Source organism: Pan troglodytes, chromosome 18, assembly GCF_028858775.2.
Source record: "Pan troglodytes isolate AG18354 chromosome 18, NHGRI_mPanTro3-v2.0_pri, whole genome shotgun sequence".
NCBI classification, from domain to species: Eukaryota; Metazoa; Chordata; class Mammalia; order Primates; family Hominidae; genus Pan; species Pan troglodytes.
The window spans coordinates 45,137,046-45,159,893 of NC_072416.2; the positions used below are offsets into that span (position 1 = coordinate 45,137,046).

General features: G+C 37.2%; 1 protein-coding gene and 1 non-coding gene across 6 annotated transcripts in view; both read right to left on the reverse strand.

Annotated features, from left to right (window-relative positions):
- Nucleotides 1–22,848, reverse strand: part of NETO2 (neuropilin and tolloid like 2) — a 58,880-nt gene that overhangs the window by 26,808 nt on the left and 9,224 nt on the right. For 2 of the 5 annotated variants that reach the window (XM_016929792.3, XM_016929794.3), the window contains exons 2-6: nt 20,121–20,177; nt 17,369–17,509; nt 16,466–16,714; nt 10,999–11,043; nt 10,788–10,915 (exon numbers count right to left, since the gene is read on the reverse strand). In XM_016929792.3, the coding sequence (XP_016785281.1) occupies nt 10,788–10,915; nt 10,999–11,043; nt 16,466–16,714; nt 17,369–17,509; nt 20,121–20,177 (620 nt within the window). Of the gene's footprint in view, nt 1–10,787; nt 10,916–10,998; nt 11,044–16,465; nt 16,715–17,368; nt 17,510–20,120; nt 20,178–22,208; nt 22,550–22,848 lie in introns of those variants that run through there. The other 3 variants (XM_063797109.1, XM_063797110.1, XM_016929793.3) reach the window with 3 other exon arrangements.
- Nucleotides 9,060–9,162, reverse strand: LOC112205969 (small nucleolar RNA U13). Its single transcript, XR_002940101.1, has one exon. It is a non-coding gene; the product is annotated as a small nucleolar RNA U13 (small nucleolar RNA).

Consider the following 22,848-nt stretch of genomic DNA (forward strand, 5'->3'; position numbering starts at 1 on the left):
CTAGCCTTCACTGTGGTAAAGAGGCTTTTCCAACTCCCTACACACTGACACTTTTATTTCTCAATTGGTTCAGCACTCCACCAGGGAAAAGGGATGCTATTTATTGGAGCCCCTGAAGACCCCAACAGAAATGAAATCCCCAGAAAGCTACTATCATGAAAAGGCCACTGATAAAAGTGGACTAAAACACTATTTGTATACTCTTAAACATCGATGCCTTCTTTTGTATATTTATTTTTAAAATATATTTTTAATTTTAGAAATAGAGACAGGGTCTTGCCATGTTGTCTAGGCTGGTCTTGAACTGCCAGGCTCAAGTGATCCTTCCGCCTCGGCCTCCCAAAGTGCTGGGACTGCAGGCATGGGCCACCGTGATTGGCTTCTTTTTTATATTTATAAATGGATATTTTTCTTAAACATCACCCATGAACTAGTTTCTCACATTTAGTATTCAAGGGTAATGGTGACTTTTAACATTTAATTTAGATTTCTTAAATAAAACCATCTATTTACACTTTTTTGTTTGTTTTCTTTTTAGACAGAATCTCACTCTGTCTCCTAGGTTGGAGTTCAGTCGCGTGATCGCGGCTCTCACTGCAGCCTCCACCCCCAATTCAAGAGATTCTTGTGCCTCAGCCTCCTGAGTAGTTGGGACTACCGGTGTGCACCACCACACCTGGCTAATTTTTTGTATTTTCAGTAGAGACGGGGTTTCACTATGTTGCCCAGGCTGGTCTCGAACTCTTGACCTCAAGTGATCCGCCTGCCTCAGACTCCCAAAGTGCTGGGTTTACAAGCGTGAGCCACTGCGCCTGGCCTATTTACACATTTAAACATTTAAATTTTAAAATTTGATCCAATTCCCATGTCAACTGTATAATTTTTTTAAGTTTAACTGATTTACTTTTATTAAAAGCAATACAACATTCATCTATAGTCAATATTCCAGGTAATGCTCCTAAAAATTTGTGAATATGGAATTATCTTTTCATGGAATATTTCAATGAAGAATGAGATCTAATAAATATTGTTTAATTTCACTTATTTAAAGCACACTTAATATTTTCATACTTACATATCTATAAAAATATGTTGTATTGTTCCACATATTTTAAAACCTCATACCAATTATAGAAATAAATCACTGTGTATCCATTCTCCTATTGGGCATTTAGCTTGCTTCTACTTTTATAATTAGCTAATACTGCTGTAAACATTGTTGTCTTCTCATTATGCACAGGTATGACAATTTCATTTGGGTATACATCTAGAAGTATACTTGTGTAGTAGCATGTGACCATTTTCAGCTTTACCAGAGCACATCCGAAATAGCTCTCCAAAGTGGTTGTACCAATTTATATACATTTTTCTCTTTACAGTTGAATTCTAACGAGACAATTTATACTTCCAAAGCAAATTCTTTGAGTCTGCTTGCTCTACTCAATCCACTACTCAGTCCTTGCTGACACTTCAAGAACAGTTCCACAACCCACTCAACTTCTCTTGTGCTGTCACTGTGCAGTCAAAATCCATCTCCAGTCTTCATCCCTGGTAAGCAATGATCTGTTCTTTGTCCTAGAGTTCACTTTTTCCAGAATTTCATATAAATGAAATCACACAGCATGTATCCTTTGAGTCTAGCTCATTTTATTTAGCATGATGCATTTGGGGTTACTGCATGTAGCTGTAGTTTATCCCTTTTTATTGTTGAATAGATGTTACTATATGGATGTACCACAGTTTATTCTTTCTTTCTTTTTTTTTTGAGATGGAGTTTTTGCTCGTCGCCCAGGCTGGAGTGCAGTAGTGCAATCTTGGCTCACTGCAACCTCCACCTCAAGGGTTCAAGCAATTCTCCTGCCTCAGCCGCCCAAGTAGCTGGGATTACAGGCACCTGCCACCAAGCCCGGCTAATTTTTTGTATTTTTAGTAGAGACGGGGTTTCACCATGTTGGTCAAGCTACTCTTGAACTCCTGACCTCAAGTGATCCCCCCGCCTCAGCCTCCCAAAGTGCTGGGATTATAGGCGTGAACCATCGCACCTGGCCTATTCTTTTAAAAGCTAAAGAACACTTGAAACATTTCTAGTTTTTGGTTATTACAGATAAAGTTGTTATGAACATTTACTTATAGGTTTTTTTCCATAAACATAAGCTTTCATTTCTCCCGGGTACCCATCCAGAAGAGACGGCTGAGTCACACAGTTACTTTATGGGAAACCACCAACCTGTTTCCCAGAGCGGCTCTATCATTTTGCACTCCTACCAGGACTGTATCAGAGTTTCAGCTGCTCTACATAGTTCCCAGCACTTAGTGATTTTTCTAAATTACAGTTATTCTAATGGAGAATAGTGCCATCTCATTGTGGTTTTAATTTGCATTTTTGTAATGATTAAATCTTCTGTGGTGAAGTATCTGTTGAAATCTGTTTTATAATTGGGTTTTGTTCTTATTGTTGAGTTTTGAGTTCTGGATGAAAGAAATCTTTTCATAGGTGATTTTTTTTCTCCCAGTCAGTGGCTTTTTTTTTTTTCCCACTCAACAGTGTCTTTCACAGAGAAAAGCTTTTTCATTAGTCCAATTTATAAATTTCTTTTTCTTTTGAGACGGAGTCTCGCTCTGTTGCCCAGGCTGGAGTGCAGTGGCATGATCTCGGCTCACTGCAAGCTCCGCCTCCCAGGTTCATGCCAGTCTCCTGCCTCAGCCTCCTGAGTAGCTGGGACTACAGGCCCCCGCCACCATGCCCAACTAATTTTTTGTATTTTTAGTAGAGATGGGGTTTTACTGTGTTAGCCAGGATGGCCTCGATTTCCCGACCTCGAGATCTGCCCGCCTCAGCCTCCCAAAGTGCTGGGATTACAGATGTGAGCCACCGCGCCCAGCCTGAATTTTTCTTTTATGGATACTCTTTCGGTGTTGCATCTAAGAACTCTTTGTCTAACCCAGTAAGATTTTCATATATTCTCCTCTAAATGTTTTATAATTTTACATCTATGTCCATGATTTATTTTGAGTTAATTTTTAAATACAGTGTTGGATGTAGGTGAGGCAACACCTACACCCAACAGGTAAGGGTTCATTTTTTTTTTCTTTGAATATGGAGGTTCAATTGTTCCAGCACCATCTGTTAGACTATCCTTTCTCCACTCAATTTCCTTTGAATGTCAAAAAAATCAACGAATCATATTTGCAGAAATCTAATCTCTGGACTATCTTGTTCCATTGATCTGTGTGTCTGTCCTTTGTCAGTACCACAGTCTTGGTTACTGAAGCTTCACATTAAGTCTTGAAATCAGGTCATGAGTCTTCCATGTTTGTTCTTTTTCAGAATAATTTTGGCTTCTGTAATCCCTTGCTTTTCCATTACGTTCTAGAATCAGTTTGTCAATCTTTACAAAAAATATAGCTGTGATTTTGATTGAAATTGTATTCATCTGTGTAGATCATTTTCATAAGAACTGACATTTTAGCACTACTGGGCCTATCAATACATTGACACAGTATATCTATTTACTTAGGTCATCTCTGAATATTTTCATTATGGTCTTTTAAGTTTTCAGTTAACAGATACTACACATTTTTTTTTGGTGGAGTAATATTTTAAATGGTACTGTTTTCTTAATTTTGAACTATAGTTTTCATTGCTAGTATATAAAAATTCAACTGATTTTTTTTTTTCTTGAGACAGGGTCCAGTTTGTTGTCCAGGCTGGAGTGCAGTGGTGTTTTCTTGAGACAGGGTCCAGTTTGTTGTCCAGGCTGGAGTGCAGTGGTGTGCTCTTGGCTCACTGCAGCCTCCGCCTCCTTGGCTTAAGTGATCCTCCTGCCTCAGCCTCCCGGGTAGCTGGGACTACAGGTGCAGCCACCATGCCCGGCTAATTTTTATGTATATATATATATTTTTTGTAGGGGCTGGGTTTCGTCAGGTTGCCCAGGCTGGTCTTGAACTCCAGACCACCTGCCTTGGTCTCCCAAAATGTTGGGATTACAGGCGGGAGCCACAGTGCCTGACCTGCAATTGAGTTTTGTATACTGGTCTTCCATCCTGCAACCTTGTTAACCTGATATATTTGTTCCAGGAGCTTTTCAGATGCTATGGAAATTTTTATATAGACAACGATATCTTCAAAAAGATTGATTCTTCTTTTTTCAATCTGTATGCTTTTTTGTACTGGCTACAACTTCTAGTATAACATTGAATAGGACTTAGCTTGCTACAGATTTTGAAGGGGAAATAATTCAGGTTTTCACCACTAAGTATGGTGTCAGGTGTAGGGTTTTCTGTTGTTGTTGTTTTTTTTTTTTTCTAAGAGACAGGCTCTTACTATGATGTCCAGGCTGGCCTTGAACTCCTGAGCTCAAGTGATTCTCAATCCTCTTGTTTCAGCCTCCTTAACAGCTGGAACTATGGATGCATGCCATTGTGCCTGGTTTAGCTGGTAGGTTTTTGTAGATACCTTTCTTCAGGTTATGGAAGTCTCATCTGTTCCTATGTTTCTGAGATTTTTATCATGAATGGGTGATGAATTTTAACAAATGGAGACAATCATAGTTTTCTTTAGTCTTTATGGTGAATTACATTGATTTTTCAAATGCTGAACCAGACTTGCATTCCTGAGATAAACCACGCTTTACTATTATGTATTTTTTTATATTGCTGAATTAGATTTGCTAATATTTTATTGAAATTTTTGCATCTATTTTCTTGATGAATACTGATCAATAGTCTCCTTATAATGTCTCTTTGTCCGTTGCTATCAGGGTAATGCTTATCTTACAAAGTAAGTTTAGAAATGTTCCCTGCTCTTTCATTTCCTGGATGATACTAAAGAATTGGCATTATACCTTCCTTGAATGTTTGGTACAATTTGCCAGCGAACCCATCTAGGCCTAGAGTTTTCTTTGTTAGAAGGTGTTTACAAATTCATTTTTTGAATAAGCACAGGATGATTTGGGTTGTGTATGTCTACTGGGACATGTTTGGGCAGCTGTGTAGCTTTTAAGAGATTTACCCATTTCATCGAAGTCATCTGATTTTCTGGCACAGAGCTGTTCCCTGTATTTTCTTACTCCTTTTAATATTGGTAGGGTCTGTAGTGATAGAATTCTCTCTTTCATTCCTGATACTGGTAAAATGGTTGAAATTTACCCAGATATTTACCATTCGTTTCCCTTTATTCATGAAGTTTCATGATTTTTTCTAGTATCATTTATTTTATCTAAATAACTTCCTTTATAGCAAGTGCATAGGTGATAAATTCTCTTAGTTTTATCATTCTTGAAAGAAGTCTTGCATCACAGTTCCCCTTACTGCCTATCCCAGCTTGTGAAGATTCTGATCCACTACCTTTGGCTTCCATCATTTCTAAAGAGAAAAAATAGTCATTCAAATCACTGCTCCCTTATACAAGATGCATCATTTTTCTCTGGTAGACCTCAAGATCTCAATCTTTGATTTCAAGTAATTTGATTTTGATGTGTGCAGGTATTGCTTTTTGTTTTTGTTTATCCTATTTGGTGTTCACTGAGCTCCTTAAATCTGCAGATATATGTCCTTCAAGTTTGGGACTTTTTAGCAATTTTTTCTTCAAATATTTATTCTGTGCCAATCTCTTCTCCCGCTAGGACTTAAATAACACAAATGTTAGGCCCTTTGAAACTGTCCCATAGACAGTTTTCAATTACTTTGTTTTCAATCTTTTCCCCTCTGTACTTCTGATTGGATAATTTCTACTGATTCAAGTTCAGTGACTCTATTTTCTCCATTTTCCTATTGAGCTCATACAGTGATTATTTGTTAAAAATTCAGATTTTTCTTTTAGTTCTAAATTTTTCACTTAAAAAATTAGTTTATTTCTCTGCTGAGTCCTATTTTCCTACTCTTTGAGAGTGTTTACTGCTATCTCATGAAGCATGGTTCTATCACTGCTTTAGAATTTTTGATAATTCTGGCTGGGCATGGTGGCTAACACCTGTAATCCTAGCACTTTGGAAGGTTGAGGCAGGAGGATCACTTGAGCTCAGGAGTTTGAGACCAGCCTAGGCAACATTGTGAGATCCCATTTCTATTAAAAACATTTTTTTAAATTAAAAAAAGATTTTTGGATAGTTCTTAATATTTGGGTTAGGGTTGGGATCTATTGGTTGCCTTTCATTAAAAATTAACCAGATTTTCCTAGTTCTCTGTACGTGATTTTTCATTGTATCTTGGACATTTTAAATATTATGCTGTGTGACTTGGATCCTGTTAAAAAATCCCTGGAGGATGTCGTTTTTTGTTATTTGTTTTGGTTCTGCAGACAATCAACTAAGTTGCGTTCGCACTGCAAATTCTGTCTCTCTTTGTTTGGGTGGTGGTCCCAATGTTCAAAGACTTTGCTGTGCTGGGTAGGCTTGCCCAGTGTGTGACACACTCAGGGACTTAGAGGTGGTTTATACTGTAACATGGTTCCCAACACTGCTGCCACGTTTCCCTGGATCTGTTCCACACACAGGCACCTCAGAAAGAAAGCCTGCATTAGTGCTTCCCTGCTCTAGTTCTCTCCTCTCCAAGACTTCTTCATATTCTCCAGATGACAACATGGTCTCCTCTATCTAGTTCCTCTGGCCAGAAAGACAAGTTTTCCTTAGAATTTTAGTCTCCCAACCTGTTGTGAGTTCTGATTAACAGAGAAAAAAGCTGGGATTCCCTCCATACTCTCCAAACATCACCATTTATATATACCCTTTACAAACCTACTGACAAATCATTATTTATAATATTCTCTTATGATAGTCTAAAACATTTATTAAAATTTCAAATATGCAAAAACAGACAAAAATATCTGTGTACCCAGCTCCCAACTTCAACAATTATAACCTAGCCAATCTTATTTTATTTGTCTCTCCTAACTTCTACCTCTTACATACTAGAGACAAATCTCAGACATTAAATCATTGCATCTGTAAACATTTCTGTATCACTAAAGCCACTTAAAAAATAACCTTTATCCTATTATCAAATCAAACAAATAAATAACTTAATATTAAATACCAGTGTTCAAACTTCTGTCATCAGTTCCCTCCATTTATAGTTTGTTTGAATCAGTAAGTTCACTTGACTTTTATATCTCTTTTAATCTATAGGTTCTTGTTTTTTCTTTTTCCCCCATTGTCATTTATTTATTAAAGAAACAGTTTCTTTCCTTTTTTGTTCGGCAGATGTACTTTCTACTTGGTTTGTTTCATAATAGTTTTAAATCCTTGCTGTAGTTGATTTATAACTTTTCCATTTCTAATATTATTTATGTCTTTTTTTCTTTTTCTTTTTTTTTTTTGAGATGGAGTCTTGCACTGTTGCCCAGGCTGGAGTGCAGTGGTGCGATCTCAGCTCACTGCAAGCTCCGCCTCCTGGGTTCACGCCATTCTCCTGCCTCAGCCTCCTGAGTAGCTGGGACTACAGGCGCCCACCACCACGCCCGGCTAATTTTTTGTACTTTTAGTAGAGACGGGGTTTCACCGTGTTAGCCAGGATGGTCTCGATCTCCTGACCTCGTGATCTGCCTGCCTCGGCCTCCCAAAGTGCTGGGATTACAGGCGTGAACCACCGCACCCGGCCTATTTATGTCTTTTTTTTTCTAGATCAATCTTGGCATAAGTCTGCCTGTTGTTACCTTTTACAAAGAGCCGACGTCAGGCCTCACTGATTTATTCTTTTTGTATCTTCGTTTTTTTTTTAAATTTGTTTTATGATTGCCCTTTCTTTGGATTTGTTTTTCTTTTAACTTCTTGAGTCTTAACTTATTAAATTTCAGTCTTTTTTCTCAAAGTACTGTTTTAGCTGTACCGCAGTTTTTTTAATGTAGTATTTTCATTAATGCATTTTAAATGTATTCAAATTTCCATACTGATTTCTTCTGTGACTTACAAATTACTAAGTAGTATATTATTATATTTCCAAACATATGGAGTTTTAAAGTAATCTTTGGTTGCTGATTTCTGGTTTAATTGCATTTCTGTCACATGATGCTCTGCATATATGTTCAGACTTCCTTTGTTAGCTGAGCACGTGTATCTGTTTTGATGAATGTTTTATGAATGCTGGTAGAGAATGCCTATTCTCTGGATGTTGGGAGCAAGATACTGTGTCCATTAAGCACATACTGTGTAATTTAAATCTTTTGAGCCGTATTAACTTTTTGTATGCTTGAACTGTTAATTACTAAGAAGTAAAAAAAAATTACCAATATGTTACGGATCTGTCAATTTTCCTTGACAATCAACAACCTGTTTTGTGCATTTTAAGGCTATATTAATACCTGAGATTTATCTAGTGAGATAGAGACATTCTTGATTTGTTTTAATACTTACATCAGCTCTTTTTTGACATTTGTCTGTTATTTCTTTCCTAGTTTTGTATTTTCAAATTTTCCTGTAATTATCCCGTAAACAAGATATATTTGGATTTTAACTGTAGCATTTAATTCATTTATTACTTTGCAGAGAAACATCTTAATTTTGCCCTCATTCTTTTATTTTTTACTTTTATGGGTATATAATAGATGTATGTATTTATAGGGTACATGAGCTATCATGATATAGGTATACAGTGCATAATAATTACATTAGGATAAATGGGGGATCCATCATCTCAAGCATTTATCATGTGTTACAAATAACCCAATTATGCTTATTTTAAACTGTACAATAAATTGTTGACTGTAGTCACTGTGTTGTGCTATCAAATACCAGATATTAATTCTATCTAATTATACTTTTGTACCCATTAATCATCCCCACATCCCCGCCACTGCCTTCATTCTTAAATGACAATGAACACTCTTTAACACTATGAAGACATTATTCTATTGTCTTCAGGCTTCTATTTTGCTATTGATAATTCTGGTGTCAATCTTAATAGCATCCTTTTGTAGACTATTTTCTCTATTGTTTAATAACTTTTCTCCTTGTCTGTGGGGTACAATGTCAGTGTCACTTAAATTTTTTTTTCCTGCTTGGGAGTCACCCTGTGTCATGCTTTTCATCAGTTCTTGAATTTTTTTTTCTTTTTTTTCCTTTTCACGTCAGATAGGCAATGTGCCAACATGGTAACAAGGCTGGAGGGAGGCGCACGTCACATGTGTGCGTGAACATCCGGGCATCAGACTTACACACTACAGACTATCAGTTATGGAAAATCCCAATAAACTGCCACCTCTTCCAGCGATACACTCTGGGTAATTTCCTCAGACACATCTTTTAATAGCCATACTTTTAACTTATAGACCTCCTATTTGGTTATTTTAAAAATGGACGTGGTCATTTTTCTTTCTCATCTCTGTTTCCTTCTTGTAGGATACGTGAAACACTCAAGTTCTTGGGGATCTAAGGAACTCCTTCCTGTTTGTTATGTCGGTGAACTCGTACCCATGGTGGGCTGTGAGCATAGGGGTTTTAGAATCTGCAGGCTGTGAGCTGACCTGCAGCAGTGTTTTATCCATGCCAACCCTGCAGCTTTCTTGGTGACTTTTAGATTTATTTTTGCCAGGTGACTCAAAGGTTTAATGCACCCAGGACCATTCTGTCAGTCTTTGGACTTCATGACTCCTGGGTTGAGCAGGGAATGTAAATTTATTTCTCAAACCCTAATAAAGGCAGGGTTTCTAAGTATAAAGCTAGGGGGGACCCCAGCCTCACCTCCAACCCCACCCTGAGACTAAACCCAGAAAAACAAGCTTCTTTGTCATCAGCATGTGGTAGTGAAACATTTTTTCTAATCTATGCTTCCATGTGAGTTGCCTCCCTTTGAGGGCTCCAGCTTCATGTGAGTCTCACAAAGGCCATGTGAACCCCAGGACTCTTCTTTTCTCAGTATGGGAATTAAAAGGAAGCTCCCAGTATGTCTACCCCAGTGCAGTAACAGGTTATAAAAGTCAGCCAGGGGCATCTGTAACATCAATTTCAGTTTATTAATTTATAGTTCTCTCTCTTCATTTCTCATCCGTAAGCATTACCCTCTTTTTCTCCTTCCTGGAGCTTACACATATGCTTTTAAAAGAATTATTTGTCATATTTTACCCAATGTTTCCACGTGTCTTCTAGCAGATGGGTTTTCAGGTTACCTTATCTATCATATTACCCAATCTTTAAATCTGATTTTCATGATTCTTGAGAGGTATGTTTTCCCACCCTCACTCTCTCCTCTTTTCCCTCTTTTTACATAATACGCATTAAATATAATTTTAACTCTGTTGATATTCCTAGAAGTATACATTAAATGCAAAAGTATCCAATCTCAATCTGTCAGAGTTATTTAAAAACATCCTTCCCTGCAGTTCTTTCCAATAAAAGCACCCCATGAGTAGCAGAGGATGGCAGGGTAAGAACAGACTCGACACATTTGGGTTTTCGCTTTTAGATTGCTACGACCAACTCTGTAACTTTTGAGAACACATTTTCACCTCTTGTAGCCTATTTTCTTCCTCATAAAGATGTTAATGAATCTATAATCATACTGATCAATATGCACACTCTGGGAACTGACAGGTCTTAAGAATCTTAATCTTTTATAATTGAGAATCTTAATATATATGTAATATTCCTGAAGAATTTCAGGAATTTCAGTTTAACTATAATAATGCTGGGATCTTAGTAGATGCCAATAAAGTAAGTGAAATAAAATACATTTTAAAAAGTTGCAGTATCAGTTTATGTAGTCAATAAATATTTACACAAACCAAAATTACACATTTTGCAAATCATGCCTTATCATGATGTTCTTCTCTGAAGTGACTCAATACATAATAATACCTTAGCTTTTGGAGTGGCTTTAATGGTCCAGATGCAATCAACGGCTTGGCCTGGTTTTGTTTTCTCCTCTTGTTCTACCTGACTAGAGCGCACTATTCCATCAGCTCCCGAGAGCTCGAACTGACAATCTGGAAGGAATACATGAAAGGTGTTCAAAGGAACATAAGACTGATCAAAAATGCCAAGAGGAACAAGTGGTAATATACTAAACCTGGAATGGGATTTAAAATACCTCCTAGGTAAGTAAAGTCTGGATCTGTAACAGAAAAAAGAAGAAAGTCATTGGTACTGAGACAGTTACTTTAACCCTCGATGTCTTACATTACATCTAACGTTCCATTTCATAGCAAGGTAAGAGAAGCTTTCATTGGTGAAAACTACATATCATTGGTCATTTAGGAGCTCACTTACAGGATTGACATTTATTTAATCACGTTTATATTTTTGATTCCATAGTGAATAATTTATTTATGCTACTTGCAAACTCACATCAACTGTCAGAGCTGAACAGGTAAACAGAACATTACATATACAATATACCAGAATATTATTTGGCCTTAAAAAGGAATGAAGTTCCTTTCTGCTGAATCATATTACAATTTGTCTTCTAAACTTCGGCTTAAATGGATGGTGGTAATAGTTGCATAATACTGTGAATGTACTTAACGCCACTGAATTACATACTTAAAAATGGTTAAAGAGAGCTGGGCATGGTGGCTCATGCCTGTAGTGCCAGCTACTTGGGAAGCTGACCTGGGAGGATCTTTTGAGCCCAGGAGGTTGAGGCTGCAGAGAGCAGAGATAGCACTATTGCCCTTCAGCCTAGGTGACAAAATGAGTCTTAAAAAAAAAAAAAAGGTTAAAGGGTAAATTTTGTTATGTATATTTTTTACCACAATAAAAATGAAGTTTTAGAAATTATAAACACAGGTATCTTTAAAAAATTATTTTAAAGTTCAGATAGAACCTGTGTATATACCTAAGAGCCAGAATAAAAAAAATTGCTGGGTTGTCTAAAATGTCTCAGATTTCTGGAAAATCTATTTCTTTATTTTTGTTTATTTTTGAGATGGAGTTTCACACTGTTGCCCAGGCAGGAGTACAGTGGCACAATCTCGGCTCACTGCAACCTCTGCTTCCCGGGTTCAAGCAATTCTCCTGCCTCAGCCTCCCGAGTAGCTGGGATTACAGGTGTCTGCCACCACGCTCAGCTAATTTTTTATATTTTTAGTAGAGGCAGGATTTCACTATGTTGGTCAGGCTGGTCTCAAACTCCCAACCTTGTGATCTGCCTGCCTCGGCCTTCCAAAGTGCTGGAATTACAGGCATAGGCCACTGCACCCGGACTGGAAAATCTATTTCAATACGCAATTTAATTGTGTACAACTAGAGACTCAATTCCTGTTAAAACTGTTTTTAATTCCAGATACTTTAGGAAGTTATCAAATTACATATTTTAAAAAGTGGAAAAAAATTATTAGCTTATGTAGAATATATCTCAGCAACTTTTCTTTTTAACTTTATAAACAAAACTCATCCTTGCTGAAAGAGGACAATAGACACTTCTGCTCTTTTGCAGAGAAATGTCAAAGAGAAATTTAAATCTTAAACGGCATGGCGGAGGGGAATCACAGGAACTGTCTGGCAGATTAATCAGAACTATTTTATATGTATTCCAGAAATCTAGGATATTGTCATTATTGCATTAAAATGTCCATAATTATCTCAGTTACATCCAGGAACTAACAACCCATTAAGAGCCTCTCCCTCAGTAGAGAATTTCATTAAAAAAATATGAACTTCTCACCATTGTTAATAGGTTTCTTCCAGATTTACCACCTCCTAGACAAAATTTATTTTATTAACATGACTTGAAATAACATCAGACAGACATATTTAGCTAATTATGCATTGCCTATTTATTTTGACATGTGTTGGTTTTCTCTTTTAGTGATAAAATTGTGGACTCCTCATCCACATTTTTTTAAATAAGGCTTTTCTCCAATGTGACCTCATCCACATTATAAAGGCAACATGATAAGAGTAGGAAGTATTGCCTAGTGAAATGCAATCTAGTCCTGGATTTGCCATCCTATGAACCAAGAAAATCACTTAACCTGACTCAGTTTCCTCATCTGTAAAATAAAATATTACATAATCCTCCTGACATTAGTCATTAGCACAAAATTAAATGTCTATCAAAACTGTGAAGCACTATAAAATGCAAATGAAAGGTGATAAACTCTAGAAATCCTAAGCATTTTATTATACTTTGTCTATATTTTAACTACAGGCCATTTAAAGTTGCTCTCATGATCTATAACATGAATAGAGGAAAAAGAGCTACTTGACTCCAAAGTAAGTATCTTTACATATGAAGTTGGCTGACTTTGTCTTTAAATATTTAAAAACATTATTCAAATAAGAGTATTCTTTGGATGTCTTTTTCTGTCAAGTAGTCTAAACTTATGTGCAGCCACCATCTATTCTAACAGTGTCTTCATGACACTAATGTTTCAATTACTTCAGTTAGTTGATTTAGTTAATAAAAATAAAATACCTGACCAATTTAATCCAATCAGTCATTTTGATATAAACTATTGGTTCTCAAACTCCTGTGGACTATTTTACAAGGCAGGATATCCTGTGTATCTTTCTTTTCCCTGCCACTGTGAAAAAACAGCTTACTAGCTACTAGTTTTTTTTTTTTTTTTTTTTTGACAGATTCTTGCTCTGTTGCCCAGGCTGGAGTACAGTGGTGTAATATTGGCTCTCTGCAACCTCCACCTCCCAGGTTCAAACGATTCTCCTGCCTCAGCCTCCTGAGTGGGTGGGATTACAGACGTGCACCACCACGCCCAGCTAACTGTCGTATTTTTAGTAGAGACGGGGTTTTGCCATGTTGGCCAGGCTGATCTCAAACTCCTGACCTCATGTGATCCACCCACCTCAGCCTCCCAAAGTGCTGGGATTACAGGTGTAAGCCACCACATCTGGCTGCTACTACTTTTTAATTGTGGTAAATTATACATAACATAAAATTCATAATGTTGATCTTTTTTAAGACAGGGTGTTGCTCTGTCATCCAGGCTGCAGTGCAGTGGTGTGATCATAGCTCACTATAACTTCGAACTTCTGGGCTCATGCAATCCTCCAGCCTCAGCCTCCCGAGTAGCTGGAATGACACGTGTGCACCACACGCCTGGCTCCACCATTTTTAAGTTTACAATTCAGTGGCATTAAGCACATTTACAATGTTGTACAACCATCACCATTTTTTTATTTTCAGAATTTTTAATCATCCCAAGCTGAAAGTCTACACCCATTAAACATTAACTCCCCTTCCCCCTTCCCCCACATACCCTGATAACCATTCCACTTTCTGTTTCTATGAATGTTACTACTTTAAATACCTTATATATATGGAGTCATATTTGTGCTTTTGCGTCTGGCTCATCTCACTTAGCATAATGTTTCAAGGTTCATCCATGTTGTGGCATGTATTAGAATTTACTCAAATGAATTAACTCACGTCCACACAAAAACCTGCACATGAATAGCAGCTTTACTCATAATTGCTACAATGTGGAAGCAATCAAGATGTCCTTCAGTAGAATGGATACACAAACCATGGTACATCTAGACAATGAAGTATTATTTGGTGTAAAAAATGAGCTATCAAGCCACAAAAAGACATGGAGGAAACTTATATGCATATTGCTAACTGGAAAAGGCTCCATACTGTATAATTCCAGTTACATGACATTCTGGAAATAGCAAGACTAGGGAGATACTGAAGAGATCAGCGATTGCCAGTGGTTTGGGGAAAGGGAGGGACCAACAGGCAGAGCACGGGGGACTGTTAGGGCAGTGGGACTGTTCTGTATGGTTCTGTAAGGGCGGATACATGTCATCATGCATTTGTCAAAACCCACAGAGCACACCCTACTGCGAGTGAACCCTAATGTCAACTACAGGCTTTGGGTGATAATGATGCATGGATGTTGGCTCATCATTAGTAACAAATGCACCACTCTTGTGCAAGATGCTGATGGAAAGGGAGGCAGGAGGCTATGGTAACTCTACTTCCTGTGTAATTTTGCTGTGAACCTAAAACTGTTCTAAAAAATAAAGTCTATTAGACAATTTTTACTTTTTGGAAATATCCTTTTGGCATTGTGCAAATAAATACTTGGTTGGCTATGGAGAATATAGAAAAAAATGTTTAAAAAGAGCAGATAAAATACTGAAGCAAAGCTTAAAATTTCCTACATAAGTACTAACAGGCAAACATCTGTTTTTCAGGCAAAAAAAACAGATAATAAAGTTATATGTGTACCACAATCCCAATCTTGTATAACAAACAAAAGAAACAGATATAGAAAAACACTGGAAGGGATATACACCAAATTGTTGACACTGATTTTATATACAGGGTGGAAGGATTATGGATATTTTCTTTTCATTTCAATGTTTTAATTTTTTCCAATTAAATTTCTTGCATGAAAAATAAAAGCAAAAAGATCATGCAGTTGTTTTACTGTTATTTTTTCATCTTGTTAGTGTGTAAGCTTGGTGAAGACAGGAACAATAACTTGCACATCTCTGTTTGTGCATTAGGGATATGTACACGCCATACTGGACAGGGCTTTACAGTTCTCAGAGTGTTCTCACCTACTGTGGGGCAGGTAACACGGGTGGAGCAGGCTGATGGTACAGTAGCCCCCCAGTATACACATATTGGAATCCCCATAACCTGTGAGTAGTAGGGTGCACTTATATATGTATCTATATATACACACACACACAGTTTTTTAAAAGAGTAAATATTACAAGACAAAAGATGCCATTAGGTTAAGGATCTTGAAAAGAGTAGAAAGAGCTGTGAAGAGGGAGGCTGAGACTGAGGTGATGCAGCCACAGTCCAGCAATGCTGGGGCACGCACTGGAGGCTGGAAGGAGCAAAGACCGGATTCTCCCCCAGGTTCCTAGAGGGAGTGAGGCCCTGCTCAATTTTGGACTTCTGGTCTCCCCAACGGCGAGAAAATCAGTTTCTGCTGTTTGAAGTGGCCAAATTTGAGGTAATTAGTTATGGCAGCATCAATAAACTAACACAGCAGGCATTCCCATTTTACTAATGGCCAATCTCAAACATAATTCTGTGCTTAATCGTCTTACAGCTATTAGGAGGCAGAGAAAGAATTCAAACCCAGATCTTTGACATCCGAGTGCAGAGCAGTATTCTTTCTATTGCTCAATATATTCTAGAGTATTCATTCAGTTGAGTGGTTAATTCTAACAGCTAAATGAGAAAAATCATACAAAACAATTTTTGTGGGAATTCTGAAAACAAGACAATTTGTTGAATTATTTTTAATATTATTTATTTTTAAATGTATTTTAAATGTTAGCCTGAGCATGTGCTATAAGACAGAAAAAAATCTAAGAAAATGTGGCACTATCTCTGATATGCTTCAAAATTCAAGTGATACGTTTCTACGTCCAATTTCTATTAACTTCTTATTTGTTCATGGACTAATTTCCCTTTGACTTTGCTAATTTGTTTAAAATCTTGATTCGATTAACTTGACCAAATTAATCTCTTTTCTAACCTTAAGATTCTAAAATCAGAGTTAGAGTGAGATGCCCAACCACTTAAAAGATAACTTATTCTTTACCTGGAATAAATGAATATTTTGCTCGAAATCCCAGTCCTTCAAGCTCTTCATCAGAACTAAACTTAATCCACATGAATCTCCCTGTTGATCTAATTAATGGAGGGCTTTTCACGCCACAGTAACGATCTATAAGAGGAGAGAAACCAAATGGCCCATCTCGAACTTCCAAGTGATCAAACCGACACTCAAATGATGGTTCTATATAATAATGTTCATCAAAGGTCAACTCTATTCTTTGACGTGGAGCAGCTAGAAAATAAGAGTAAGCAAATCAGGACAACACAAACAAGAAAGAATATAAATGTACTGACACAAATGAGAAAAGCAGAATAACTGTTCTGCTAACTGCTTCATAGACAAAGGTCTTAGTGAGAATTGCTATACAAGTCATGATAAATGTTGTATCTTACATTAAAAATAATGCTACTCTGTAGAACTGTAGTAATCTTTTCCATTGGCATATGCTATCTACTAAATTAAATATTTTTGAGTGATTCAAACTGAAGAGTCAAGAAGCTAATACTTAGTTCAAGATACAACGTACCACAATACACAGAAAAATAAACAGAAGAAATGAAAAGAACTCACTTATGTGGACATAAATTTGAATTAAGCCTTATAAGGGATGCCAGTAAGTTTAAGTTTCTTATCAGAGAAAGAAATTTTTCATACATACTAATGTACCTAGTTGAATTATACTTTGGGAGATTCAAACATCCCCTAACATTTCTGATAGTATCTTGTTAATGTATTCAATATGCAGAAATACTTATCATTACTATAGTTTAATTCAAATACATGTTTAAATTTCATTCAAACTGGTTTACATAGGTCATTTTTACCAACATATTTAGTTTTACAATAAAGTAAAAATTCATCCAATAAAAGAAATCGTTCAAATACCTTCCAAAATGTAGATACACTCCTTGTTTGGTGGATATGAGTCAGGATAATTTGGCGAAGCAAAATGACCTCCATTGCTGGTTCGAACCCAAATGCCACACTGGGTTGCAGGAATATGCTTGATTCCAATATTTTGTCCATCTTAGGGAAAAACGGCATTTAAAACACTCATTACAGCAAAAGAGAATCATTCTTCTCTTTCCCCCACCACTTTCCAAACGATTGCTCACTCTATGCTACACATATAAAATTTTCTAAGAACCACTGTCAAATTTAGCACAATAAATTGAGTACAGAAGTGAAAGAGAGGGAGGGAAAACTTGCTGGGAGAGGACAAGTTTGCCGTGTAAGAGAACAGGGAAATAAAGGGCTTATAGGCACTTAACAAAGGGCAAAACCATATGGGGGAATCTGCTAAGTCAGTAAGATGCAATACAATTCAGTTCTAACCTAAAAATAAAGGCATCCCAGGAGTTGATCTCTGATATGGGGCCCTCAAACTTAGTTTAACACAACAGTAAAAGATGATTCAAAGGTTACAGAGGGATTTTAGTTGAAGATTGTAGACTAAACACATGCACGTAGCTGAGCTCCTTCCTCAAACTCCACTTAAACAACAATAAAAGGATTTTTAAAAGGGTATAAACTCTTAAACAGAGAGGGGTAGATATAGCAGTAACAACTGGCAGTACCAGGAAGTGGGGTGGGGGGTGGTGAGTGAAATTGGGCTTTTTAAAAACACAAGGCTAGTTAAAAGTCTGTTTAGAATGAGTTGGATTTTCAGTACCCTTTCCTCCTCCACAAATCTAGCAGCTCTACAACCACCTCAGAATACTAAAGGTGATTTCTTTGGAGAAGGTAAAACAACAGGGTTACTGGACTAGGGGACACCAGGCACAGTTGAGAACGAAAACAGGGAGATGAGTGAATGTTAGCACATGTCCCAGCCTTCGTTTCCTGCTTAACTCCCACAAAGGCCTCCTGGTCAGATATTGAGACTTTAAGCAGGAAAAGAAAAGATTCTTCTCTGGGAATCGAAACAGCCCCTAGGAAAGGCTTGATGCAGATGCAGGAGTTCCCCAATGTCAGATCTATCAACAGTGAGAGCCAGTAACTGATCCTTGCCCACATCTGCAGACAGTTAACGATCAGTTTTTAGTGCCCCTCTTAAAATATGAGCCCTCAAGGATCACCAGACATTGGAGGAAAATCTCTAATATAAATAAACAAATAAATAATAATAATAAAAAAAAACTGGAGAAAAGCAACTCTGAGGAGATAAAGACTATGCAAGAAAAATATTTAAAAACCACCACCACCACCACAAAACAATCATTTAATATCCTGAGAAAGAAAAGCAAGTAAATCCATAAGACAAAAACAAAGATACTGTACAAACAATATTATATTCAGAAAACAGAACCAAAAAAGCTTCCAAAAACAGAAGAGATGAAAAAAATCAGCAGAACATTTAGAGCAGAGTTCAGCAAACTATGACTCTGGGCCAAACATGACCTGGAGCCTGCTGTAAATAAAGTTTTACTGGAATATACCCATCCCCATCATTTGTGTGCTTTTGTTCCAGGACAGAATAGTTGAGGAATTCAAAGAGTTGCTTCAGAGACTGTAGGACCTACAGCGCCTTAAACACTTACGATCTGACCCTTTACAGAAAAAGTGTTCTAACTCCCGGTTTAGAGGTAAAGTTGAGGAAGTCTCAGAGAATGTGGAGCAAAAAGATGGAAAACAGAAGAGCCAGAAACGAAAACCAAGAGGGCCATAACCAAGTAAAATAATAGAATTCCTGAAAAGGCAAAAGAGAGAAAATGGAGGAAAGGGAATTTTAAAAATTAAAACAGAAAAAAAAAAGAAGATTTCCTAAAGACAAAATTCAGCTGAATGAGTGACTTAATGTAAATCCTGAATACTGAGTTAACCAGAATTATGACAGAACTGTGTTGAGAAGGGTGCTACAAATGCAAGGTACGAGAACACTCAAATATGGATGGGGTGGACGGTAGGTGCGTGAAAGAGCTAAATTCTCATCTTCCACGGTGAAAAATCATTATCTAATTTATAAAACTGAAATAACCAAGAAGTAGCAATACAGCATGTTATTTAGAGAAAGGAAGGGAAATACCAAAAGAATCAGCTAAGAGTGATTATTTCCATGGAGCAGGAAGTTACGTAGGGCAAGATGGGGAACTCATTTTTCCTAATTAACTTTTTAGGAATGCTTTGATTTTTATCATGTGTATGTATTACTTAGATGAAAATAAAAAAACAAACAACGTTACCGTGGAAATGTACTAAATTCAGACATAAAAATCTGGTTAAAAAAATCACACTAGTTAATCATCAAACATAAATCAAGACAAAAGAACAGAACCAAAGGACTTTGAATAAGATATTAATTGAAGTGTTTCATTTGTTTAAATTAGAAAAAGGGACTTTTATTTTTGCTTAGTGATAAAATATAAATCTCCTTTAATTTTTGGACATAATCCACAGTATGCTAGGAGCTACTAGTGATGTCAATTTTAAAAATTTATCAGGGCAAGACTTTATGCTGACAATTTAGTTAACTGCAGCTAAACCCAGTTAAATTGAGGCTGATGGGTTAACAGAAAGCCTTAGGTCACTGGAACACCCCAAAGGGATTATGAAAATAGTACCCAAAAGTTGCAATCCTTTCAAATAAGCCAGTCCATTGTCTTAAACATGCAGTAAGTCACCAATGTAAGTACTTTACCTTGGGTTTTTTGGGCCACGGCAATCCCTTCCACTACCAGTACTGTTATTAACAACACTAGAGAAATAACAGAGAAGAAAAGTTATGAAATTGAATCTATACTACATTTTACTAAGTCAATAAAGAAAATTGGATGACAAAAAAAGATGGAACTAAAATCACTATTTATTACTCAAAATTCACTCTCAAGATCTTTAAGCATTAAATGTTATGTTCTGATTTGCTACCTAACCCTTAAGATAACCCAAGAAAAGACAAGTGGTTTTGTACTCATTTATAAGCATTTAATAATACATGGCATTGAAAGCATTTTTCAACTTAATAGGTTTTTTTGTTTAAAAAAAAAAACACTTGTTTTTTGCAACAGACCTTGCTCATCCTAACTATTCCTCTATTTACTGTAGTCCATCTCAAAGTTTACATGCAGTATAGCTGGCTCTGCAATGTGCTATGGCAGTGAAAGTTCAATTAGATTATATCTGCTTTCTGAGAACATTCATAATCAAGACAGAAGTAAGGGGGCAGCAGTCTCCTAGAAATCAATTCAAACTGTCTTATCATTGTGCAGTACTATGCTGTGCTCTGTGCTACAAAGGCTAGCCATATTTAACACTGAAGCTTTTTTCCATGTTGAACATTTCTGAGACCCAATCAACAACATATTGAATTGTTTTGTGTATGTGGTTAGAAGATTTAAAGAAACATTTTCATGGATGCTGCACTCTCCCTTTCAAAGGAAACCACACTGCCAGCCTGTCCCGAACTACTGCGTGAACTGGACTTATTCATTCAGTGAATAGGCACTTACAGAGTATCCACTGAAGAGCCGGCACCAAGGTTGCACAGGTGTGGAGAGAGAAATTGAGCAAAATGGTTAAGAGTGTGGACTTAAGGAGTTTCATGAATCTAGGCTAGGGTTCAAGTTTTGCCTTCTACCAGCTGTGAGGCCTTTTAAGCTCAGTTTACTTATTTGTAAAATGGAGATGACGTATAAATAGGTCAACCTCATTGGTGGTTGTGAAGATTAAATGAGATAATGTGTATAGTACTTTTATGTGCCAGGCATTCTGCTAAATAAATGATGGATATTAGGACAAACCAGCATCCACAAGGAATCAATGTATTGTTGAATCTACAATACAAGGTGAAACAGAGTTTAACAGGAGATATGCAGAAGGCATAATGGAAGCAGAAGGTCCATTCTGCTGGGGGTTAAGGCAAATAGAATGAGGAAAACTCCCAAAAAAGAAGGCATACTCTGGTTGGACCTTACAGTCCTTGAGCCCAGGAAAAGGAGAAAGAAACAGCTTAAATAAGAACATGGAGGGCAGGGCGCTGGTGGCTCATGCCTGCAAATCCCAACACCTTGGGAGGCCGAGGCGAGAGGATTGCTTGAGCCCAGGAGTTCCAGAGGCCCTGCCTCTACGGAAAAAAAAAAAAAAAAAAATTAGCCAGGGATGGTGGCATGTGCCTATAGTCCTAGCCACTTGGGAGGCTGAGGCAGGAGGATCACTAGTGCCCAGGAGTTAAGAGGCTGCAGTGAGCCATGATTGTGCCACTGCACTACTGCCTGGGCGAAAGAGTGAGACCATGCCTCAATAACATAAAATAACATAACATAAAATAACATAACATAAAATGACATAAAATGACATAAAATAAAATAAAATAAAATAAAATAAAAACATGGAGGCATGAGCTCTAACCTACAGCAGGTTTTAGGGAACTCTGAGTAATACAGTGTGGTTGGCAAGTGGAAGGCTACAGCGGTACAGTAGGTTAGAGAAAAGTTGGGTGAGATCTGATTGTAACAAGTTTTGAATGGCATGCTAAAAAGTGTGGACTTCTAACTATAATGAGAAGCCCTTGTAGGTTTTTAAACAAGTGTATGACATTATCACTTCTGTGTTTTAGACCAATAATCCTAATGGTTGTGTGGGGTCTATACTTTTAATGAGAAGAGAGAAGATTAGGAAGGAAAGGTGATCATGTTTGCATTACCATCTTTGAAGCAGAGTGGCGGCAGTGGAAAGGGAAAGGAGGAGAAACTAATGACATGGTTCAGGTGTAGAGTCAAGTGCAACTTACAGGACATGAGGGGTGAGGGAGGTGGAGGCACTGGAGTCTGCTAGTGCAAGTGGTTGGTAGACAGTTACCACTGTTCACTCAATAGCACGTACTGGGTGTCTACTACCAAAGTCACCAACGTAGAAATGGTTAAGAGGTAGCTCTTGTTATTCAGTTCGTATCTTAAAATCTAATTCTTTGACCTCTTCATCCTTGGTTTCTTGCATCCTTGCTGACCTCTGTGTCTCCTCTGTCTTTTCTCAATAACGTTAATTTCCCCCTTCCCTTTCTTTGGTTGATGGTAGTGTTGAAGATCTCACGTTATGCTGAGATCTTGAACTCTTCACATCTTTACACTGGATCTGATTAGAAGAATGGAGTTTTGAAACATTTTTTTAAAACAGAAGATTTATGATCAAAAAGAAAAGTCAGGTAATAGTAGGTATTTGATAATTCAGCAAATTTGTGTCAATTTATCTCATTAGAAGACACTATCTCCCCAGGCATATCATTCAGATCATATGCCACTGGTCAATATTTCATGCTCAGTATACCGTTCCTCCTTAATCACAGGTGTAACTATTTACCAGTTTGACATTTAAAAATCCATCTATAAGCAAATAACCACACAAAGCCAGCAGACAGGGCATGTAAGAGGCCA